Genomic DNA, 20,118 nt, shown 5'->3' on the forward strand with positions numbered 1-20,118 from the left:
CTCAACGCAGCTCCGGTGCAGGCGCCTCCACGTGGCACCCCTCAAGACTTGGCCAACAATTTTCACGGCAATTTGGGCCAAGGACACCCCCCCCACACCCCCACTCAATGACAGTTCCTGCAGGCGGGAGGCCAGTGGACACCCCACCCCACCCCCCCCCCACCCCACCTCGACGCCCCCCACTCAGATGGCCAGCCAGTCCCTGGTGAGAGCAAATACCTGTTGGGGGATCCCGGGTATGGGAGATGTTTGGGCACACTGCCTGGGACGGCAGTGACTGCAGGAGGGGGCCACGGCGGCAGTCCAGTGGTTAGGGTGGCTGTGGCCCACGCAGCTGCTGCGATGGGGGTCTGGGCCCCTGTGCACACCCCACTGCACCGCCCACCGCCGGGCCGGCACCCACAGGCCATATCCAACACACGCGAGAGAGCCTCCGCCGCCCCCCCCACCAACCCCCCCTTCGCGCGGTTGCTGCCCCTACTCTTGCTGTTGGTGGCTGAGTATGGATTGACCACCCAAGACGCGCCCAAAGGACAGAACCCCAGTACGGAAAACACCACAACCCACAGCTATAAGAGAGAAGAAACCAGGGTTGGTGTGGAGCTTGGGAAACCTGTTGCACGGTGAAACTCTTCTTGGCTTCCTTGCAGAAAGGAAGGAAAGACCAGGTTGCAGTCACACCCCCGTTGTCGAAACCTGAAAGAGTATACTCTATGTCCGCCAGTAAGTGGCTGCTGGGCAGCAAAGTCGCTCTCTGCTGATCCCCCAGCAGCCCCCAAAACTCAACGAACCTAACACAGCTGGCCCAGGCAGCGACCGAATTACAATGGAGGAACGGAACACTCCCGTGCGCGTTCTGCTGTCGCAGTGGGGCCCACAGCGGGTGACGGAGCCGGGCGTTGATCCGGCCGGGTGTCTATCCCTTGTTTCCACGCTCCCAGGGCGTCGAACCCCAACCGCTTAACCGCTGATCAACTGTGCCCCCAGCCCGACAGCGGGCCAGCGGCGCGTGTGCCCCTGCCCTTGCCGGCAGCTGGCGGTGAGACGCCACCTCTCTGCCCAGGCCGTCAGGCCCGACAACCCCCCGAGGCACAAAGTAGACCACGCCATCGGCCCCCCACCACGGGCACTGCGACCGAAACCCAGCCAAGTGCACGTGCGCAAAGAACCACAAACCCACCCCCCACAACCCAGTTTATACCCAACCACATCCCAGGGGTGACCAGGTGCGCTCCGCACGCTACAACAGGGCCAACATTCCAAACCCCCCGCCACCGACCATACTACCTCAGCTGCACCCAGACAACCACTGACACAGCCCAACCGAAAAGACACAAAAAAAGATGGCACCGAGGGCATTGCGAGACAAGCCCACCCACTCCCCCTCGACTGAAGAGAGGTGCAAGTGGGAGGGCATGGACCTTTCCCCTGGATGTGACAGCCATGTCCTTGCAGACAGTGAAGCCCGCCAGCTGATGGAGAACACCACCCCGATCGTCACCAATGACATGTCCCGAAAGATTCAACTGCCTCGACCGGTATGGCGAAACTCCAAGGGAGCCCTGAGCACTGGGCCCCGGTGGAGGTTTGGGGAAGGCTGGGGAGGTTTGGGAAGGATGTGGGGACAAAAGGAAAGGTGGTTCCTCCTCTGTTGATGAAGCACAATGAGCTCTGAGCCTGGGAGCACTGTGGGAGTGGGAGGTAGTCTCTAACTGGTGCATGGTGTGTCCTGCAGGTGCTGGGCGAGTCCATGGCTGGCATCTCCCAGAACACCAAGAACAGCAAACTGCCCGAGTTCGGCGAGTCTATCAGTGCCACCTCCAAAGCTCTCTGTGGGCTGACGGAGGCAGCTGCCCAGGTGAGACGCACTTGGTCCCAGCCCTGAGCATTACACCTGGTGCATAGTTGCTGTATGCACTCCTCCCCTGCCCCTCCAAGCCTGGCTCCATGGGATGGTGCTGCTAGCCTCCTCCCCAGCCCATGCCTGCTCTGAGCCTCCCCACTGCATGCAAGCTCTCACTGCCTCTCTCGTGCTCCCAGGCTGCCTACCTTGTGGGGGTCTCAGACCCCAACAACCAGGCTGGACAGCAGGGCTTGGTAGACCCCACTCAGTTTGCTAGAGCTAACCAAGCCATCCAGATGAGCTGCCAGAACTTGGTGGACCCTGCCTGCACCCAGTCCCAGGTGAGCATGAGGTGGGGCACCGTTACGGGCATTTTCTTGCACAAAAGGGAGCGTGAGGCTAGCAGGAAGAACTGTGTCCTAAGAGTTGGCCAAAATTATGGGTAGTGTCTCATCAGGCCCCATCAGCTGTACTGGGAACTAGCTGGCAACAGTGACAATCCAGATGGGGGGGGCTGTATGGGTGTGCAGGACCTTAACAATCCTTCTTGGGTCCCAAGAGGGAACTCTGTGGTAACTGGTGCCCCATATGGGGCTGGCGGGAAGGGAGAGCTGTGGGGATGGGGAGACGCGGTGGGTCCTGCTTCACCCTGCTCTTCCCCGCAGGTGCTCTCAGCAGCCACCATTGTAGCAAAGCACACCTCAGCCCTGTGCAACACATGCCGCCTGGCCTCCTCCCACACCACCAACCCTGTGGCCAAGCGCCAGTTCGTCCAGTCAGCCAAGGAGGTGGCCAACAGCACGGCCAACTTAGTGAAGACCATCAAGGTGCAGTCTCCCTGCTGGGGTGCCGTGGTGGGGATGGGATTTGGGGCATGGTGGCAGCTGGATAACTGTCCTGGTTTCTCCACGCCAGGCCCTGGACGGCGCGTTCAACAAGGAGAACTGGGAGCAGTGCTGTGTTGCCACCGCCCCTCTCATAGAGGCCATGGATAACCTGACAGCTTTTGCCTCCAACCCAGAGTTTGCCACTGTTCCTGCCCAGATTAGCCCAGAGGTAGGATGCTGCAGGGGCAGGGAGGGGATGGCCTGGCTGTGACAGGTGCTGCTGAAGGGTGGGGAGGAGCTGTGCCTTCCCCTGAGCTTGGTATGGGGCTTCAGTGTGGGGTTGGAGCTTGGGGGGGGGTGGCAGCAAGCCTTGGGCTTCGAGGGGATGCTCCAGTGTGAGGGTCATGGGAGAGGGAGGGGGTAACTTCCCACGCACAGTCCCTTGTGTGCATCACCAGCCCATCGTCTCCCCATGCAGGGGCGCAGAGCCATGGAGCCCATCGTCTCTTCAGCCAAGACCATGCTGAAGAGCTCTGCTGGCCTCATCCAGACTGCCCGCTCTCTGGCTGTCAACCCCAAGGACCCACCGCAGTGGTCAGTGCTGGCCAGCCACTCTCGCACCATCTCAGACTCCATCAAGAAGCTGATCACCAGCATGAGGTGAGGCAAGTCCTGCCCGCTTGGCCATGGTCCTGTCCCCACTGGTGGGTACCCCTGCTCAGGCTTACTCCAAGTGAGCATCCCCAGGGACGTTTTGGCTCATCTTCTCAGCTGCTGCCGGGGGGAGGCAAGGGATGGGATGGAAGATGCCATCCCTCATCCTGTATGGGAGCTGCTCTTCCAGCCCTGGCACAGGTTGATGGGGACGCATGCCAGCGTGCCTGGGCTCTGACACTGGCACCGGGTTGCTCCCGGCCCAGGAGAAGGGGTCCTGCCCCTTGCCAGCACCAGCTGAGACCAGGGGCGAAGGGGTGGCATAATGCCTGCCAGCACCAGGCTGATCCATCTGTCAGGCAGGGACAAAGCTCCAGGACAGCGGGAGAGTGATGAAGCCATCGAGGCGCTGAACAGATGCATGCGGGAGGTGGACCAGGCCTCCCTCGCTGCCATCAGCCAGCAGCTGCCCCCCCGAGAAGATATCTCCCAGGAGGTGGGTTGGGGACACTGCTGCAAGTTCAACTGGGGCGGGTATCCTTCCCCCTGGCTCCCAGGAACGTGCAGTGACCCCGGCCCCACTGCAGCCTTATGCAATGCTCTCTCTTTGCGACAGGCTTTGCACAACCAGATGATCACGGCTGTTCAGGAGATCAGCAACCTGATCGAACCCATGGCCAGCGCAGCACGAGCTGAGGCCTCGCAGCTGGGGCACAAGGTAATGCGGGGATGGGGATGGGGAGCTGCTGATGAGGTGCTCGGTGCATGTGGAGGATCTTGTGGCGGGAGGAGAGGTGCGAGGCAGCCGGGGCTGGAAGCTGCTGGCGCTGCTCTTCCCTAGGTGTCCCAGATGGCTCAGTACTTTGAGCCACTCATTATAGCAGCTATTGGCACTGCCTCCAAAACACCCAACCACCAGCAGCAGATGAACCTCCTGGACCAGACCAAAATGCTGGCTGAGTCTGCCCTGCAGATGCTATATACGGCCAAGGAGGCCGGTGGGAACCTGAAGGTGAGCAGGAGGGGTACATGTTGACAGCATGCTCCCCTTCGCGCATGGGTGCCACGTGAGAGGCTTGGCCCCATGCCGCACACGTGTATGCCAGACAGAAATCTGGCTGGGGCTGCCGTAAGTGTGTGGCATCCTCGGTGGGAGGGGAGCTGCTGCCAGCTTTCTCTCACTCTGACATCCTTGCAGCAAGCTGCCCACACCCAGGAGGCTCTGGAGGAGGCCATGCAGATGATGAAGGAAGCAGTGGAGGACCTGACCACCACCCTGAACGAGGCAGCCAGCGCTGCGGGTGTCGTGGGGGGCATGGTGGACTCTATCACCCAGGCCATCAACCAGGTGAGGGGAGCACGGAGAGGACCTGGCCAGGGCTGGGGATGGAGGAGAGGAAGAGTCAGTCAAACCCTACAAGGTCTCTGGGCTGGGGCTGGAGTCAGACTCTCCTGATGGTCTCTTTCAGCTGGACAATGGGCCAATGGGTGAGCCAGAGGGGACCTTTGTGGACTACCAGACCACGATGGTAAAGATGGCCAAGGCCATCGCAGTGACTGTGCAGGAGATGGTGAGTGCAAGCAAGCCTGTCGCCACAGAAAGTGGTGCCTGCCACCCAGGCAGGGTCACCACCCTCCTTGCTTGCCTGTCCCAGCGTAGGGACCCTCCACCTCCTGCTCTTCTTCCATCGGCAGGTCACCAAATCCACAACCAACCCAGATGAGCTGGGCATACTGGCCCACCAGCTCACCAACGACTACAGGCAGCTGGCGCAAGAGGCCAAGCTGGCTGCACTCGCTGCCGAGAACGAAGAGGTGCGAGCGTGGGGTGTACTATGGGGCAGAGCAAGTTTTGCTGGGGCATGAGAGCAGAGGACGGGGGCACTTGAACCTCACGTTGGAGCTGGGGGCAGGCAGCATTCAGACCTCCCTTGCAACACAGTGTGGAAATGCAAAGCAAAGCCATGTTTCCTTTTTCCTCCTCCTGAGCTGGGAGGATTGGGAGAGAGGAGCTGGGTGGGGGTGGCTGGCGTTTCCCACTGGGTATCACGGATGCGGGGCTTAGTTCCCTGCTGGCTCTCTCACGCATGTGTTCCCCTCCAGATTGGCTCCCGCATCAAGCACCGGGTGCAGGAGCTGGGTCACAGCTGTGCTGCCCTGGTCACTAAAGCTGGAGCCCTGCAGTGCAGCCCCAGTGATGCCTACACCAAGAAGGAGCTGATAGAGAGTGCGCGCAAGGTTTCTGAGAAGGTGAGCGGCCCGGAGAGAGGTGCAGTGGCATGGCGAGGTGGGGAGGGATGCTGGATTGAGCCACGTGCCCTTGGATTCACTGCGCTGGGTCCTCCCCTGGTCCTGTTGGGCTGTCAGCTCTCTCAGCCACGCTTGCCCTGGCCTGATTCAGCTGATGGGGTGGAGGATGGATCCCCCTCTCTAGGTACTTGTAACAGCAGCTGGTGCTGTGATGGGTGAGTGCGACATCCAGGTGCTGCCTGCTGACATGCCGATGATGTCCTGCCAGGGAAGACTAATCTACATACTGGTGGCAGCCCAAGGCCCTCCAAATCAGCTCTTGCAGTGGTGGGTGTAGCATTTGATGTGTCTCTAGCCAGCCTGCAGCTCATGCTGGGTGATTGATCTCTCCTGTACTTTTTGCTGGCATGGTGGAAAGCATCCTGTCCGTCAGTCAATCTAAAGAGCACACTTCTGAATAACAGACAAAAATATGGCTAAAAAACTCTAGTTGATAAGGGTAGAGCAGCAATGCTTATAAGCAAGGTTACAAAAGCAAAACAAACACTTGTTCATAGTGCCTGGCACGTGTCTGCATACTCAGGGCCTCCTGCAAGGTCCTTCCTTTCCAAGATTGCTTTCCAATCAGGAAACATGTTCTCCTATGAGTGCTTGCCCAAGTACAGAAATTGAGTTGAGCAGTTAAAGAAGGAATGAGCTGCGATGTTCTGATGCCCATTGTGCAAACTTTATTTATTTGGAAACTAGCAGAGTCCAATATCTCCTGGACCCCCAAACACGATAGGTACAAGGTAAAAATATGGAAGCTAAGAAGGGGTGTCCAGACCACATGGTTCCCAATTCCCCTCCTTGGTGTGAAGCAGCTCCATCCTGGGGAGGTATCGGAGGAGGTGTGCGGTGGAGGTTGCCTGAACCTGCTATGCTTCCCCAGTCACCCTGCTCGTACCCTGCAGGTGTCTCATGTGCTGGCAGCCCTGCAGGCTGGGAACCGCGGGACACAAGGCTGCATCACAGCAGCCAGCACTGTTTCTGGCATCATTGCTGACCTCGACACCACCATCATGTTTGCCATGGCAGGAACCCTCAATCAGGAGAACTCTGAGACCTTCACTGACCACAGGTACCTGGGTGCCTTGCCCAGCCTCTGCTCAGCCAGAGATAGGGGGTAGGCTATGTCCTGCAGTCTCTCGTCTTTCTGAGCTGTGGACCAGCCCCAAGGAGAGCTGCAAGTTCAGGTCACACTGGCTCTGTTTCCCCTCCAGCTTGTATGTACAGAAGGCAGGGTCTAGAGTCTCTCTACACCCCAAGGAGCATGTGTGTGTGGAGGGCTGTGTCCTCTCTGACTCCCTTCTCCCTAGGGAGGGCATCTTGAAGACAGCCAAGGTGCTGGTGGAGGACACCAAGGTGCTGGTGCAGAATGCCACAGCCAGCCAGGAGAAGCTAGCCCAGGCTGCCCAGTCCTCTGTGTCCACAATCACCCACCTAGCAGAGGTGGTGAAGCTAGGTGCTGCCAGCCTGGGATCTGAAGACCCGGAGACTCAGGTGGGATGGGGTGTGTGGGGTTGAACAGAGGCTGCTCATAGCTTGCTTGAAGGGGCTGAGGGTTGAAGGTGTTGTGTGGTGCTCTGGGCTGGACTCTGCGTGTTGTAGAGAGGGCTGGCTGGGCTTTGGCTGGTGCTGGCTGAGCTGGACTCCATGTATACTGTGTTCCCTGGGGTGTCCAAATTTCCCACTGCTGGGCCACACTAGCCCCAGCCTGAGTGTAACCATAGCCAAGCTGTTGCCCTGGTCTTGTTCTCCCCCAGGTGGTCCTGATCAGTGCTGTGAAGGATGTGGCCAAGGCACTTGGGGACCTGATCAGTGCCACCAAGGCAGCTGCTGGCAAAGCTGGGGATGACCCTGCTGTCTACCAGCTGAAGAACTCTGCCAAGGTCTGAACCGGACGTGATGGGAAGGAGGGGATGGGGCAAGGGGCTGGAGAAAGAGCAGGGGGGCTTCTCTGCCTGCCTGGGGGCAGGAGGACAACTGGGAGGCAGTCAGGGCAAGGGGGGAGGAAGGGGCACATAAAAGGTGGAGCACAATATGCAGAGGAGACATTGATGGGAGAACAAGATGAGGTGGTATGAGTAGAATATGGGGACAGGGCGGTTTTGGACCAAACCACAAGGGAAGGACAGGTGCCAGCAGCAGCCCAGAGCTTGTGTGGGGCTTCACCTGGTGCTCTTCTCCCTTCCACAGGTGATGGTGACAAACGTCACTTCCTTGCTGAAGACGGTGAAGACCATCGAGGATGAGGCCACGAAGGGGACGCAGGCACTGGAGGCCACAATAGAGCACATACGCCAAGAGCTGGCAGTGAGTACAGCCACGATGGCGCAGCTGCTGTCCTGCCCACCGGCTGCCCCCACGCCTCACTGCCGCCTCTCACCTCGCAGGTCTTCTCCTCCCCCGTGCCTCCCGTCAAGGTCTCCACTCCGGAGGACTTCATCCGTATGACAAAAGGCATCATGATGGCCACAGCCAAAGCGGCGGCCGCTGGCAACTCGTGTCGGCAGGAGGACGTCATTGCCACGGCGAATCTGAGCCGCTGTGCCATTGCAGATATGCTGCGCGCCTGCAAGGTACGGCGGGGATCAGCAGGGGCCGTGGGTCTAGCATGGGTTTGTGAGGGGCAGCGTGCACCCTGCAGGGGAGGTGCCTGGATGTGAATTGGGGTTCACTGTCTCTGGGTTTCAGGAAGCCACCTACCACCCAGAGGTGAGCAGGGACATGCAGCAGTGGGCGCTGCACTTCGGCAAGGAGTGCACTGATAGCTACCTGGAGCTGCTGGAGCATGTGTTGGTGGTGAGTGTCCCTGCCCTGGTTCCCAGAGTGTGCAGAGGCTGCCCACAGATGCCAGGGTGCTCCTCAAACCCCCAAGGTTCTCTGGGCTCTGCGCCTCCTCCCACTGAGGTCTTTGCACGGCCCCCTTCACTGCCTGTGCCAGCACAGCACATGGCCGAGCCCCTGCCATGGAAGCAGATGTCAGAGAAATGAACAGGTTCTGAAGAAAGGTATTTGGCTAACAACAGATTGAGATTAACTGGCTGTAAACAGGTGGAAGCTGGAAATTTGACAGCACGGGAGCAAAATCCCGAAGCAGCTTCCAGTGAGAGTGGGTGGGAGTAAGAGACTTCAGCCAGTGGGAGAGGGGCAGTGCCTGTGATGGCAGAGGTGATGACTGCAAGCGCCAGCTACACCCTTTTGATCCAGTCTTCCTCTAGCTTAGTCCTCCTGAGGACTTCAGCTGGCTGCTTTAATTAACTGTCCTACAAAATGAGTGTAGTTTACAAGAAGTAAATTAAGACTGCATTAACCAAGAGAGTGGTAGAAAGGATCCAGTGAGGTCCTCCCAGCAGTTTGCATTCTTGGCGAGATCACAAAGGTGGAGTTGAGGGCGCTGGAGGGATGCACAGACCCATACCTGCAGAGCTGCGTGAGCCCTTGAACTGGGGTCAGGACAAAGATTGAGGGCGAGTCAGCTCTGCAGCAGGGTTTCACTAAGCTGGTTAGAAGGGCTTGGTAAGTGTGCCATTCAGGTTCACCAGAAAAAGCCCCTTTAGGCAGAGGGTAACCAGTGCTGGCAGCACAAAGAGGAGGTGGGCAGGAATCAATGGCTAGAAATTGAAGCTGGACAGAGGGGAGGTCAAAGGATGGTTTTATCCAAAGGAGGTAACCACTGGGGTACAGTTCCAAGGGGAGCAGCAAGTTTTCCGTCCTCTGCATCTAGATCAAACATCTGTCTGGAAGTCACATAAGTCATCGCAGCCAAGGCTGTAGTGCTAAGGAAAAATTCTCTGGCTGACCTGTTGTTAACAGATGATTGGGCTAATGACTTACTGTGGCAGTGCCCAAGGTCAGCCTACTTGCAGGAACACACTATTCTGCTGTATTTTGGGTGTAACCGTCCAGCTGCCATGTGACGTCTCTTGAATATCATACATGCGGTACATCCCCTGAAACATTCACTGAAGGTGCGTCTTAGTAAGCTCATAGCTTCCAGGCTGCCTTCAGCTCCTGATAGAGATCATTCAGCAGTTTTAAACACGTTTTCAGAGCAGACAGCAGACTTAATAATGTGGCATTTTGTCTGGATGTGCTTATGAGGGCAAACAGTCTGTTGCTGTGTGCCATCAGCTCAGGGACTCCAAGCCACATGCAGCTCTAATGACTTTGCTGGGATGACCCCACACGAGTGAGTCCAGAATAAAGTCACGACCCCCTGTCACGGGGAATTTAAAAATGAGAGAGAGGTTTGGATTGCTTAAAGAATCGCCTCCAATTGTATTAGCAATAGAAAAATTATTTAATAGAAATTTGTATAGAAGTGCAACTTCACAGAATTCATTGGCAAGGTTCACTCTATTACTTAGTACATGGATGAAATGCACACAGGAAAATTAAATCAGAATCAAACTAAACTTAGGTATATAGGGACCGAAAACATAATAGGGTAAAAGGAAATGTGGGAAAGGGTAAGCGAGACCCTCCTGTTGAGTCACGAGGTTCAGAGAAGACCCCCTTGCTTTCTAAAGTCCTGTCAGAGTCTAGGTGTGGCTGGATCGACTCCTAGTCCCAGACTTGGTCAACGGTTTATATCTAAAGGGATTATGAGTATAATAGCAGCCTAAAATTCATTCACAGTTGAATAAAATTCATGACAGTAATTTAAGTATAAATTTGAAAGTAATAACTTATAATATACTTGCTATAATATACTTACTATAAACTATTCAGGTTAGTACACATGTGCATAAAGACACTAAGAGAAATACATATAAGAGAGAAAAAGAGAATAAAAGAGAGTAAAAGAGAGAGAAAAGGAGGTATACCTGTTAAAAATTCCCCTTGAGGTCAGTGAAAATATTCACGTCAAATGCTTCGGCATTTGTCTCAACAGGTGAAGGGTTGAGCCTCAAGGAGCAAAGAGAATCAGCCCAGGTCGTGTCAGCTTTTGGCGACAGACCTTCGATTTTCGCAAACAGGAAAGTTTGGGAGCTCTGAGAGGCGTCCCACTCAGAGGGAGATGCTGGTCACAGCCCGCTGCAGTCCAGGAGAGCTCAAAGGGCCTCACTTAGTACCACTGTTTATAGATTCGGGAGATGATTGATTTTCATCATTAACAAATTGCTAGAATCCCAGCTGCGCTGGAAAATTCCGAGACTGTCTGAGAATAACTCAAAACATAGATACGGGATGCTCCAAGATTGTCAGGGGAGGATTGTAATGTCTCAAGGCTGTTATGAGAAAGAACTGGCTGCAGGTTGTTATGAGAACTGGCTATCTCTACTCCTGTCCCCCCACCTTCACTGGGCAGTAGGAGTCCTTGAGACACACAGCATATCTCCCTGTCTTAACTGTATAAGAATTCCTGGCACAGTCAAGGGTCACTTAACTGCCCAACTCATTACACTTATGCTAAGGCCTAGTGAACCTTCCCGAGTTTGTAAATCAGCCTGGAGAGGGGGAAAGAAATGCACCACCACACACCCCCAGCCTCTACAGCACTCTGGCCTGTGAAGGCAGGAATGAAGCATGTGGGTCACATTTATCAGAGGGCAGCAGGTTCCTGGAAAGCCATGAGCAGGAAGGATGTAGGGGAATGGGAAGGGAGATGGCAGATGCAATGCTGCCTTGCTCCCTGGCAGCAGCAAGACCATTGCTGTATACTGGGTCCCCATGGGAACCAGCACCTCACACAGAGCGTGATCAAGTATGGTTAGGGTTTGAGAAAGGGGGTTATTTGACTCAGGATGGAAAACATGGCTCCCGGCAGAATAGTGGGAAAGCCTGCATATTTCACTGGGGAGGGGAAGGAATTCGAACCTCCATGCAGACTTGGTATTTGGCAAAGATAGGTCTCTCTCCTCAAAAGCAGAGAGATCCAGTGGCTGAAAACTGCAGTGAAGCAATTCAGGGTGGGAAGAAATAAGGTGCAAAGGGGGATGAGGAGGAGAGTGACTCTGTGGCTGCTCTGGGTGTAGGTTGCTCCTCCAGCCCTGGGAGCCTCTGGGTCTGGGCAGCCAGCCTCCTCCGGGCACCCTGGCTCCCCTGGCCCTGCTGAGGCTGAAGCATGAGCTAATGCTGGCAGCATGGCTCCCCACCTGGGGCCTCTGATCCTTCATTCCCACCTCTCTTGGCTGCCTTTCACCCCTCACCAGAGAGCACCCACCTTCCTGTGCTCCCCATCCCCAGCACCCGTGTTTCCTGGCTGGGGTGTTAACTGCTGTCTTCTCTCCCTTCTTCCCTCCCTGTCAGCTAGTGAGTAAGACGACATTGGGGTGCCTGCCAGCGTCTAACTTCAGCATGAGCCTTGCTCACGGTGTGTCTGTGTGCCCAGCCCAGTGCTGGGGTGGCACTTGTGTGTGTCCGCAAGGACCCCGGTGTGTGTGCATGTGTACTCACACCCACTCTAGCTAACGGGGTGGCTGCCACCTGTGCGGTGTGAGTCGGGCCAGCAGTGAGCTCTGCTTGCACATACAGACCCTGTGTGTGCACACACACATGACATGGTATGTGCATGTCTGCCTCCCTGCCCCAGTGAAGGACCCCTGTGGCTTTGCCTGCCACCTTATGCTGGTGGGGCCAGCCCTCCTGGGCTGGGACATGGCTCCAGGGTTGTCCCCCCCCTTGCCCAGCTTGTGTTTGCAGACAAACTTCCAAAATGGGGACCAAGGGGGGAAATGCTTCTGGAGCTTGAAATACTTTTTTTGGGGGGGAGGGGGGGAAATCCTGGAGGGGCTAGCCACTGAGTGCAGGAAGGCTTGCACTGAGGGACTTGTGTCTGCAAGATGTCCCAGAAGCTGTGGACGCTCATCCCATCCTCGGGCAGGAGGAGACAAGCCAGGGTCACTCGAGAAAGCATTGCAGACAATGCCCAATATATGCACACATGCAGTGGGGCTGGGGGATCCCACTCTCCTTCCCTGGGGAGCGCACCCTGAACAGGCCAGTGGGGCCCCCTCTTTTCCAGGTGCTTACCTCTGCTCCTTCCCCACAGATCCTGCAGAAGCCAACTCATAAGCTGAAGCAGCAGCTGGCAGGCTACTCCAAGCATGTGGCCAGCTCTGTCACTGAGCTCATTCAGGCAGCCGAGGCCATGAAAGGTAAGGAAAGGTCCTGCTCAAGGGGGCAGGACTAAGGACTGAGATTAGGGTGGAGGGCTCAGCAGCTGCTGGAGGAGGTAGGGCAAGTCAGAAATGAGGTTGCATGCAGGTTTAACCTGCCTCACTTCCTGGTTTTTCTAGGGACAGAGTGGGTTGACCCAGAAGACCCCACTGTCATCGCTGAGAATGAGCTGCTGGGGGCAGCGGCTGCCATTGAGGCTGCAGCCAAGAAGCTGGAGCAGCTGAAACCAAGGGCCAAGCCCAAGGTGTAGTGGTGCTGAGCCTTGTGCTCAGCTTGGGGCGGGCTGGGGCTCTCCTGCCTGGGCCTCGGCCAAATGTGACAGGTCACACATGGGAAGCCCCATCCAAAAGCCAGTCTCTCTTTCTGTGCTCCTGCCGCCTCCCACATCCCCGGCTGGACCTTCCTTGGGCAGCCTGCACCCTCCTGCACCCCATGGCCTTTAATCCAGCTCTATATGTGCCCCCCTCAGCCCCCTGCAGCCATCTTCCTGCTCTGCCCTGTCTGTCCCAGCACCCCTGCCTGGGACTTATGCCCCATTTTTGCCCACAGCAAGCAGATGAGAGCCTGAACTTTGAGGAGCAGATCCTGGAAGCTGCCAAATCCATTGCTGCAGCCACGAGTGCCCTGGTGAAGGCAGCCTCAGCGGCCCAGAGAGAATTAGTGGCCCAAGGAAAGGTAAGGCTGGAAGGGGGAAAGAAAATCTAGGGCTGTGGTGGGCTCTCCTTTCTCCCGGGGCTGCTTGCAGCCTTTGGGCCCCATGGCAAGGGGTGTGCAGTGCAGTGAGTCTCACTCCTCTCCTGCCTTGCAGGTGGGCGCCATCCCTGCCAATGCAGTGGATGATGGACAGTGGTCCCAGGGACTCATTTCAGCCGTGAGTATCAAGGTCATGCCCGTGGGATGGGGGGGATCCTCCTCTTGGCTCCTGCTGCAAAGATGAGGATGCTCTGCCTTTGCGCTTCTCCCCTGTGGAAGAAGCAGCCTCACTTCTTGCTCCCTCTCCCACCAGCTGAGACATGGCATGGAAGTTGGTCATCCCCATCCCATGTCCCACGACCTCCTTGGGGCCGGTCTGGGCATATCCTCTCTGGGGGAGGCTCCTGCACCCCCCCTCCAACAGCCTCTCTTGCCACAGGCATGCATGGTGGCTGCTGCCACCAACAATCTCTGTGAAGCTGCCAATGCAGCAGTGCAGGGCCACGCCAGCAAGGAGAAGCTGATCTCATCAGCCAAACAGGTGGCTGCCTCCACAGCACAGCTCCTGGTGGCCTGCAAGGTGAAGGCTGACCATGACTCGGAGGCCATGAAACGGCTCCAGGTGAGTCCCAGGCTGCCCTTCAGCCCCAGCTGCCTCCTCCCAGCTGCTTGAGAGGTGGGTGGGAGTGGGGTGAGGGCACATGGGAATTCAGGATGGGGCCCTCCACAACGTAGGTGTCTCCCCAAGGCTCATGCTCCCTGCCTGTGTGTATCTGGGGAGCTTGTTGGGGTGCAGGCTCCAGGTAGTTTGGACTTTACTGCTACTGCGTGATGGGCATACGTGTGATGCTGGGCTGCTGAGCCAGGGGGCATTCAGGGCTGATGAACTGGCATGGAAATGCCTGAAATGTGTGCACTGGATCCCTGGCATTCAAGAGGTTAATGTTTTGGGGGCATGTTTTGTAGCACTCTTAATCCTCAGAGGCCATGGCACACAAGAGGTTAATGCCCGTGTGTTGGGGGGTTAACACGGGGTCCCAGTGCCAGTCCCTCAAGGCAAAGGGCTGGGGAGGGTTAGCGGGGCTGCCCCCAGTCCTTGCCTCACAGCTCAGATGGGAGCCAGAGCCCAGCTGGGAGCAGCAGCACCTGAAATGGTCATGAGTGGGTGGTAGTAGTGTGGTAGTGAGCCATGTAAAGGAATCCCTGCCTGCAGCTCCCAGTATGCCCAGCTGTTTCTCCTGCTTGCCAGCCTGGCCTGGGGCAGGGGTTCCTTCACACACACCCCAGGCAGCAGTTGTGCCCTGGGGCTGGGACATACGCTGCCGCTCCCCCTCTTCCCCGCTGCAGGCTGCTGGCAATGCGGTGAAGAGAGCCTCAGACAATCTGGTGAAGGCAGCACAGAAGGCAGCTGCCTTCCAGGATCATGACGAGACAGTGGTGGTGAAGGAGAAGATGGTCGGGGGAATTGCACAGGTGAGGAGTGTGGCTGCTCTCATGGAGCAGGGGTGGCTCTGGCTGCCACTGCAGCCTGTGTGTGCCCAACTCAGGAGTATGTCCTACCACCCACTGGCACAGGGCACATCTCTGGAGAGCCTCAAAAAAATGGTGCGGGTGCACCCACCTCACCCAGCACCAATTAAACACCATGGCTTCGCTCTTGTCCTGCCATGCGTAGCAGCGGGCACAGCCGGTGACTGTGCATGCTCCCAGGAGCGTAACGCCCTGGCTTCTCCTTGATGTGGTGCCTGCACTATCCCAGTGTCCAGGACACGCATGAAGGGCAGAGCATTTGGTAAGGGGTAAGAGCTGCCTGGTATGGGCTGCCACAGGTCCCAGCGCTGCCTCCCAGCCACAGGCTTGCAGCTGAGACCCTCTGCAGGGCATGTGGGGCTGAGCCCCAGGAGCTCTGATGCTCCCTGTTATCTCCAGAGGACCGCAGTCCCACCGTAGGGACAGTAGTCCTTGTGCCCAGGACCATGCCAGCCTAGGGAGGCTGTGGCTTTGATGGGGGGAAAGCAGCAGCCCGAGAGCCTGGCTCTGGGCTCGGCGTTGCCACAGTGGAGGCTCTGGCCATCCCCGACAGAGGCAGTTGTGACCCTGGGGCGCTCGCCATGCTCTCCTGGCAGATCATCGCCGCCCAAGAGGAAATGCTGCGCAAGGAGCGGGAGCTGGAGGAGGCGCAGAAGAAGCTGGCCATGATCCGGCAGCAGCAGTACAAGTTCCTGCCCTCAGAGCTGCGGGATGAGGAGCAGAACTGAGCCCCGCACCCTCCTGCCACTCACCGCACAGATTGCTGCCCACCTGCTTCTATTTAAGACAACCTGCCTCAAGTGAAGGGCTGCCTGGGCTAGACCAGAGTTCTGCCTGCACCCAGAGCGTTGGGACTAACCCAGCCAGCACTGCACCAGCAACTCTGCTTCCGCTGCCCAGCCCACCTTCCCATGCGCACCCAGGGCATGGCCAGAGCACCTGGAGGGGTCCAGCTGGGGTGGGAGCTGGGGCTGCACCAGCTCAGGGCTCACCCGCCAGCACCAGAGTGGGGGGCCAGAGAGCTCCCCAGTGCGGGGGATGTTTCCGTGTGCCTTCGTCATTCCCACTTGTGCTCCTTTCTTCTCTCTCCTCTGCATGGGAGGGGAGAGGCAGGCGGCTTGCCCTCTCTGTGTGATGGGGTGCAGAGAGCAGCGTGGTCCTTCACTGAGCTCTTGTATGGAGCCACCTTTTACCTCCAGTGCCTTATTGCTGGCTGAATCTCCCTCCTCTTTCTCTTCTTCCCCAGCTTCCCTGGGAGGCACCAAGCCCCACCACCACCATGAGCATCTTCTTCAGCCTGGGCCCCTCTTGGGAGGGCTGGAAGCTGCACTGCCTCTACTTGGGGTGGGGGAATGCGATGGGTTTGCCCCTGGAGCTGCTCTTTGCCTTCCCACTGGGCTTTCCCCCCTCATGGCCCCAGCCAGCTCTGCCCTCTTCCTCCTTCCCAAGTGCCTGCATCATTTTCCAAGATCTGCAGTATTTCTGTAACTTTTCCATTTCTCTAGTAACAAGCCTGCAGCTTTCAACGTTCGTTTATTAAGCTTCCCCTATTAAACATTGGAGGAAACCACCTTCCCCCCTAAGGCTCTGGGCTAGGGGCTGTCGATGTCTCCTTGGAAAGACATGTTTATCAGTGAAATCTGGTTTTCCTGCTTTCTCATCACCTATGTATCAACAAGACCCCCTGGGAGAAAGGGGGGGCTGGTGGGCAGGGGGGCCCACAGGCACTTGTCCTCCCGGTGAGGGGGGGGAATGCTTTGTGGGTGCTTATACAGCATGGAAAATATTTGAGGCATGTCCAACCCCAGGCGGCTGTTGGGCTGGACCCCTGCTGCCAGCCATGTGCCAACCCTCACAGGTGCTGCCAGGGGGCTACTGCTGCGCAAGGGGGCCCTGGGGATTTTGTTGCTGGGGGATTTGGGCTTCAGGGGGGGACCAGACAGGCTCCTGGCCAGAGTCCTGCCACCAGCCAAAAATATCCCTGGGTAGGGTGCTATGGGGGTGCAGGTGGGGGCTCCCCTGGTTACCAGCAGCCTACCGCTGGGGAAGCAGCAGTGCTTGGCGTGCAGCAGGGATGGGAATATGTCTGGAGCCCTCCTGCCTGCTGGCACTGAGCTCAAGCCCCAAAATAGCCCCCTGGGGCCAACCTGTGTGGGTGGCAGCTGTCCTGAGCATGTCCCCACCTGTTCCCACCCTGTCACGCAGCAGGGGTTGGGGGGGGCCCAAGCAGTGGTGGGGCAGGCAGGGATACTGTGGAGTGGAGCAGGGACATGGTCGGGCTGGCATGTGTCCCCTGTCTCTAAGACCTGTCCACAGCAGCATAAGTTACAAGCATCGTGAGCAGCAAAGGCAGTATCCCACAGCATCGCTGCCAGTGACCCCCTGTCCACCCGCAGGCATGTCCCTGGGGGTGCAGAGGGGCTGTCCCCCTGGGACACTTGCCCCTGGACAGGCTCCAGGATGGATTTGTGGCTCTCGCAGGCATCCCAGTCCTCCCAGCTGTCCCCTGACAATCTGCGCTGGCCTGACTTGGCACCAGGCTCTCACCCAGGTACCAGCTGGACACGGGGGCCCCTCTGAGCAACCAGCAAGGATGGTGAGTGGGTGTGGCACAGCAGAGGCCCTGGCCTCATCAGGGCAGCCTGGGGCCACAGGACCTCCAGCACCCCTGGCACGGGGCTGCAAGTACACACACACACACACACTCCTCCAGGCTGGGGTGCAGGCAAGGGGTGGTGGCACAAACACCAGGGGAGGGACACAGGCCATGATTTGCCCCAGCCCCCTAAATCTCCCCGGCCGGAGTGAGGGGTTATTTTGGCAGGCAGATTTGGGCAAGTGCATGCGGGGGCTTGGAGCTGGAACACTGCGGTCACAAGGCACCAGCACCTCTCTGGGGACCCAAATCCAGCCGAGCTGGAAGCGGGCAGGGAAGCCACAGCCTGACTTCTCAGGGAGCCCAAGGACAAGGCAAGACACTGAGGCACAGGTTGCACCTGGGAAGTTCCTGTTAAGATGGTGGGACAAGCCTTTCCCCAGGAGCAGCAGTTGGACCCTGGACTGGGGCATAGAGGGGGGATCCCCATCCTTGGAAACCTTAGCCCAGGTGTTGTAGTTTAACCCCAGCCAGCAACTAAGCACCACACAGCTGCTCACTCACTCCCCCCAGAGTGGGATGGGGGGGAGAATCAGAAGGGTAAAAGAAAACTCATGGGTTGAGATAAAGACAGCTTAATAGGTAAAGCAAAAGCCCCACGCACAAGCAAAGCAAAACAAGGAATTCATTCGCTACTTCCTGTCAGCAGGCAGGTGTTCAGCCATCTCCAGGAAAGCAGGGCTCCATCATGTGTAACTGTTACTTGGGAAGACAAACACCATAACTCCGAATGTCCCCCCTTCCTTCTCCTTCCCCCAGCTTTATATGCTGAGCATGACATCATATGGTCTGGAATATCCCTTTGGTCAGTTGGGCTCAGCTGTCCTGGCTGTGTCCCCTCCCAACTTCTTGTGCACCCCCAGCCTACTCGCTGGTGGGGTGGTGCGAGAGGCAGAAAAGGCCTTGACTCTGTGTAAGCACTGCTCAGCAATAACAAAAACATCTCAGCATTATCAACACTGGTTCCAGCACAAATCCAAAACATGGCCCCATACTAGCTACTATGAAAAAAATTAACTCTGTCCCAGCCAAAACCAGCACACTGGAGCAGGGCTGGGCATGGGGCAGCAATGGGAGGAATGCACACCCACACCCCTCTGCACCCCCTTGTCCTGGAGGCCACCCCAGAGGACAGCTTTGAGGGCAGACTTGTGGGCCCAGGCACCTGGATGGCCCCAGCTGTGCTGGTCAGATGTGACCCTGATGCCTGAAGCAAAGAGAAGCGGGCAGCAAGGGGGAACTGCTCCTTCAGGGGGGACATTCGAGGGCTGAAGCCCTACCTTGCCCTTCCTGGCTGCTCGCACCATGCACATCATCATCTTTCCCCTGAGCACTGAGCCCATGAAGTTGCTCCAAGCCAAAGCATCTCACAGAAAGCCATCCATCCTCGCACAGGAATGACGGGAGACACATCTTCCCCCTCCCCTCAGAAGCCATGTGCTGGCAGTTACTGACTCTCCTTGTCCAAATATGTGCCTAATTCGTCAGTATTAATAGTTGCTCTCCAGAGTCCAGCAGTGGCTCTTCTGCTGCTTTCTCCACGGTGCCAGCAACCTCTCGGTCCTTGGCTACTCCTGTCCCTCCTATACCCCCTGCAACCCAGGGCTGAGCAGTCCTAGAAAGCCACTTTCTCCAGCTCTCAAAAACTTTTTGCTCCTCTCTGCTTGGAGCACTGATGCTGAAAAGTTGTGGCAGGCAAGGGCTGGTTGGATGCGGTCCCAGGGCGATGGGCTGGGGGAGCCTGTGCACCCCTCCTGTCCCCATCCCAGCCTCCTCACATGCCACACAGCTCCTGCAGCCCCTCTGACAGCTCCTTCCAGCCCCCCCGGTCCAGAGCCCTCCCTGCAGCTGGGTATTCACCAGAAGCACTTATGAGTGTTATTAAAGTGCATGTTAGTTTTGGAGGAGCCAGGATCTGAAAGGTTTGCATTTTTTTGCCTGTGGAATATAGTTTATTTAGAGCAGAAAGACAGCAGGGCAGCGGGCTGCCCGTGCACCCTGTGTCGCCCTGAAATGCCACGCTATGGACTGTGCACAGGCTGGGTGTTCCTGTGGGTGCCAGGGACGGTGGCACCAGGGCGCAAGGCAGTGGGGAGATGGGTGCCAGGGAGCCTGCGCAGAGCAGAGGCCCTCCTGTCCCACTGTGACACAGGAGCTGGACAGGGAGGTTGGGGGCTCAGCTCACTTCTCTCCTGGAGGATTTTCCCCCATGTGGGCAGTGCCAGCCCACGCTGTCCCCAAGCTCAATCACAACTCATGGGTGTCCCTGAGTGCACTGCCAGCCTGTGACGTCCCCAATTGCAATCACAGTTTATGGGTGTCCCCAACTGCAATCACAGCCCATGGGCATCCCTAAGTGCAATCAGCCTGTGAGTGTCCCCAAGACTGCAGTGCCAGCCCATGGGTGCCCCCAATTGCTGTGCCAGCCCCTGAGGTGCCCCCAAGCCAGTGCCAGGAAGCAGGGTCCCAGGCCCCAGGGTACAGTGACAGGGCATGCC

At 57.5% G+C, this 20,118-nt stretch overlaps 1 protein-coding gene across 1 annotated transcript; it reads left to right on the plus strand.

Annotated features, from left to right (window-relative positions):
• Window positions 1-941: 941 nt before the first annotated feature.
• Window positions 942-16,414, plus strand: LOC115338505 (talin-1-like; the record flags this gene model as incomplete). The annotated part of the gene is made up of 27 exons (XM_030007089.2): window positions 942-1,039; window positions 1,456-1,538; window positions 1,736-1,858; window positions 2,041-2,184; window positions 2,509-2,670; window positions 2,759-2,899; window positions 3,149-3,330; window positions 3,688-3,820; window positions 3,941-4,042; window positions 4,166-4,336; window positions 4,523-4,672; window positions 4,794-4,895; window positions 5,020-5,139; window positions 5,428-5,574; window positions 6,528-6,694; window positions 6,933-7,116; window positions 7,380-7,505; window positions 7,813-7,929; window positions 8,010-8,195; window positions 8,311-8,418; window positions 12,614-12,719; window positions 12,861-12,985; window positions 13,291-13,416; window positions 13,550-13,612; window positions 13,874-14,056; window positions 14,782-14,907; window positions 15,561-16,414. Coding segments are annotated over 27 exons (3,607 nt in total), but the record flags the coding sequence as incomplete, so codon positions are not given.
• Window positions 16,415-20,118: the final 3,704 nt, after the last annotated feature.

Source organism: Aquila chrysaetos, unplaced genomic scaffold, assembly GCF_900496995.4.
Source record: "Aquila chrysaetos chrysaetos unplaced genomic scaffold, bAquChr1.4, whole genome shotgun sequence".
NCBI lineage: Eukaryota > Metazoa > Chordata > Aves > Accipitriformes > Accipitridae > Aquila > Aquila chrysaetos.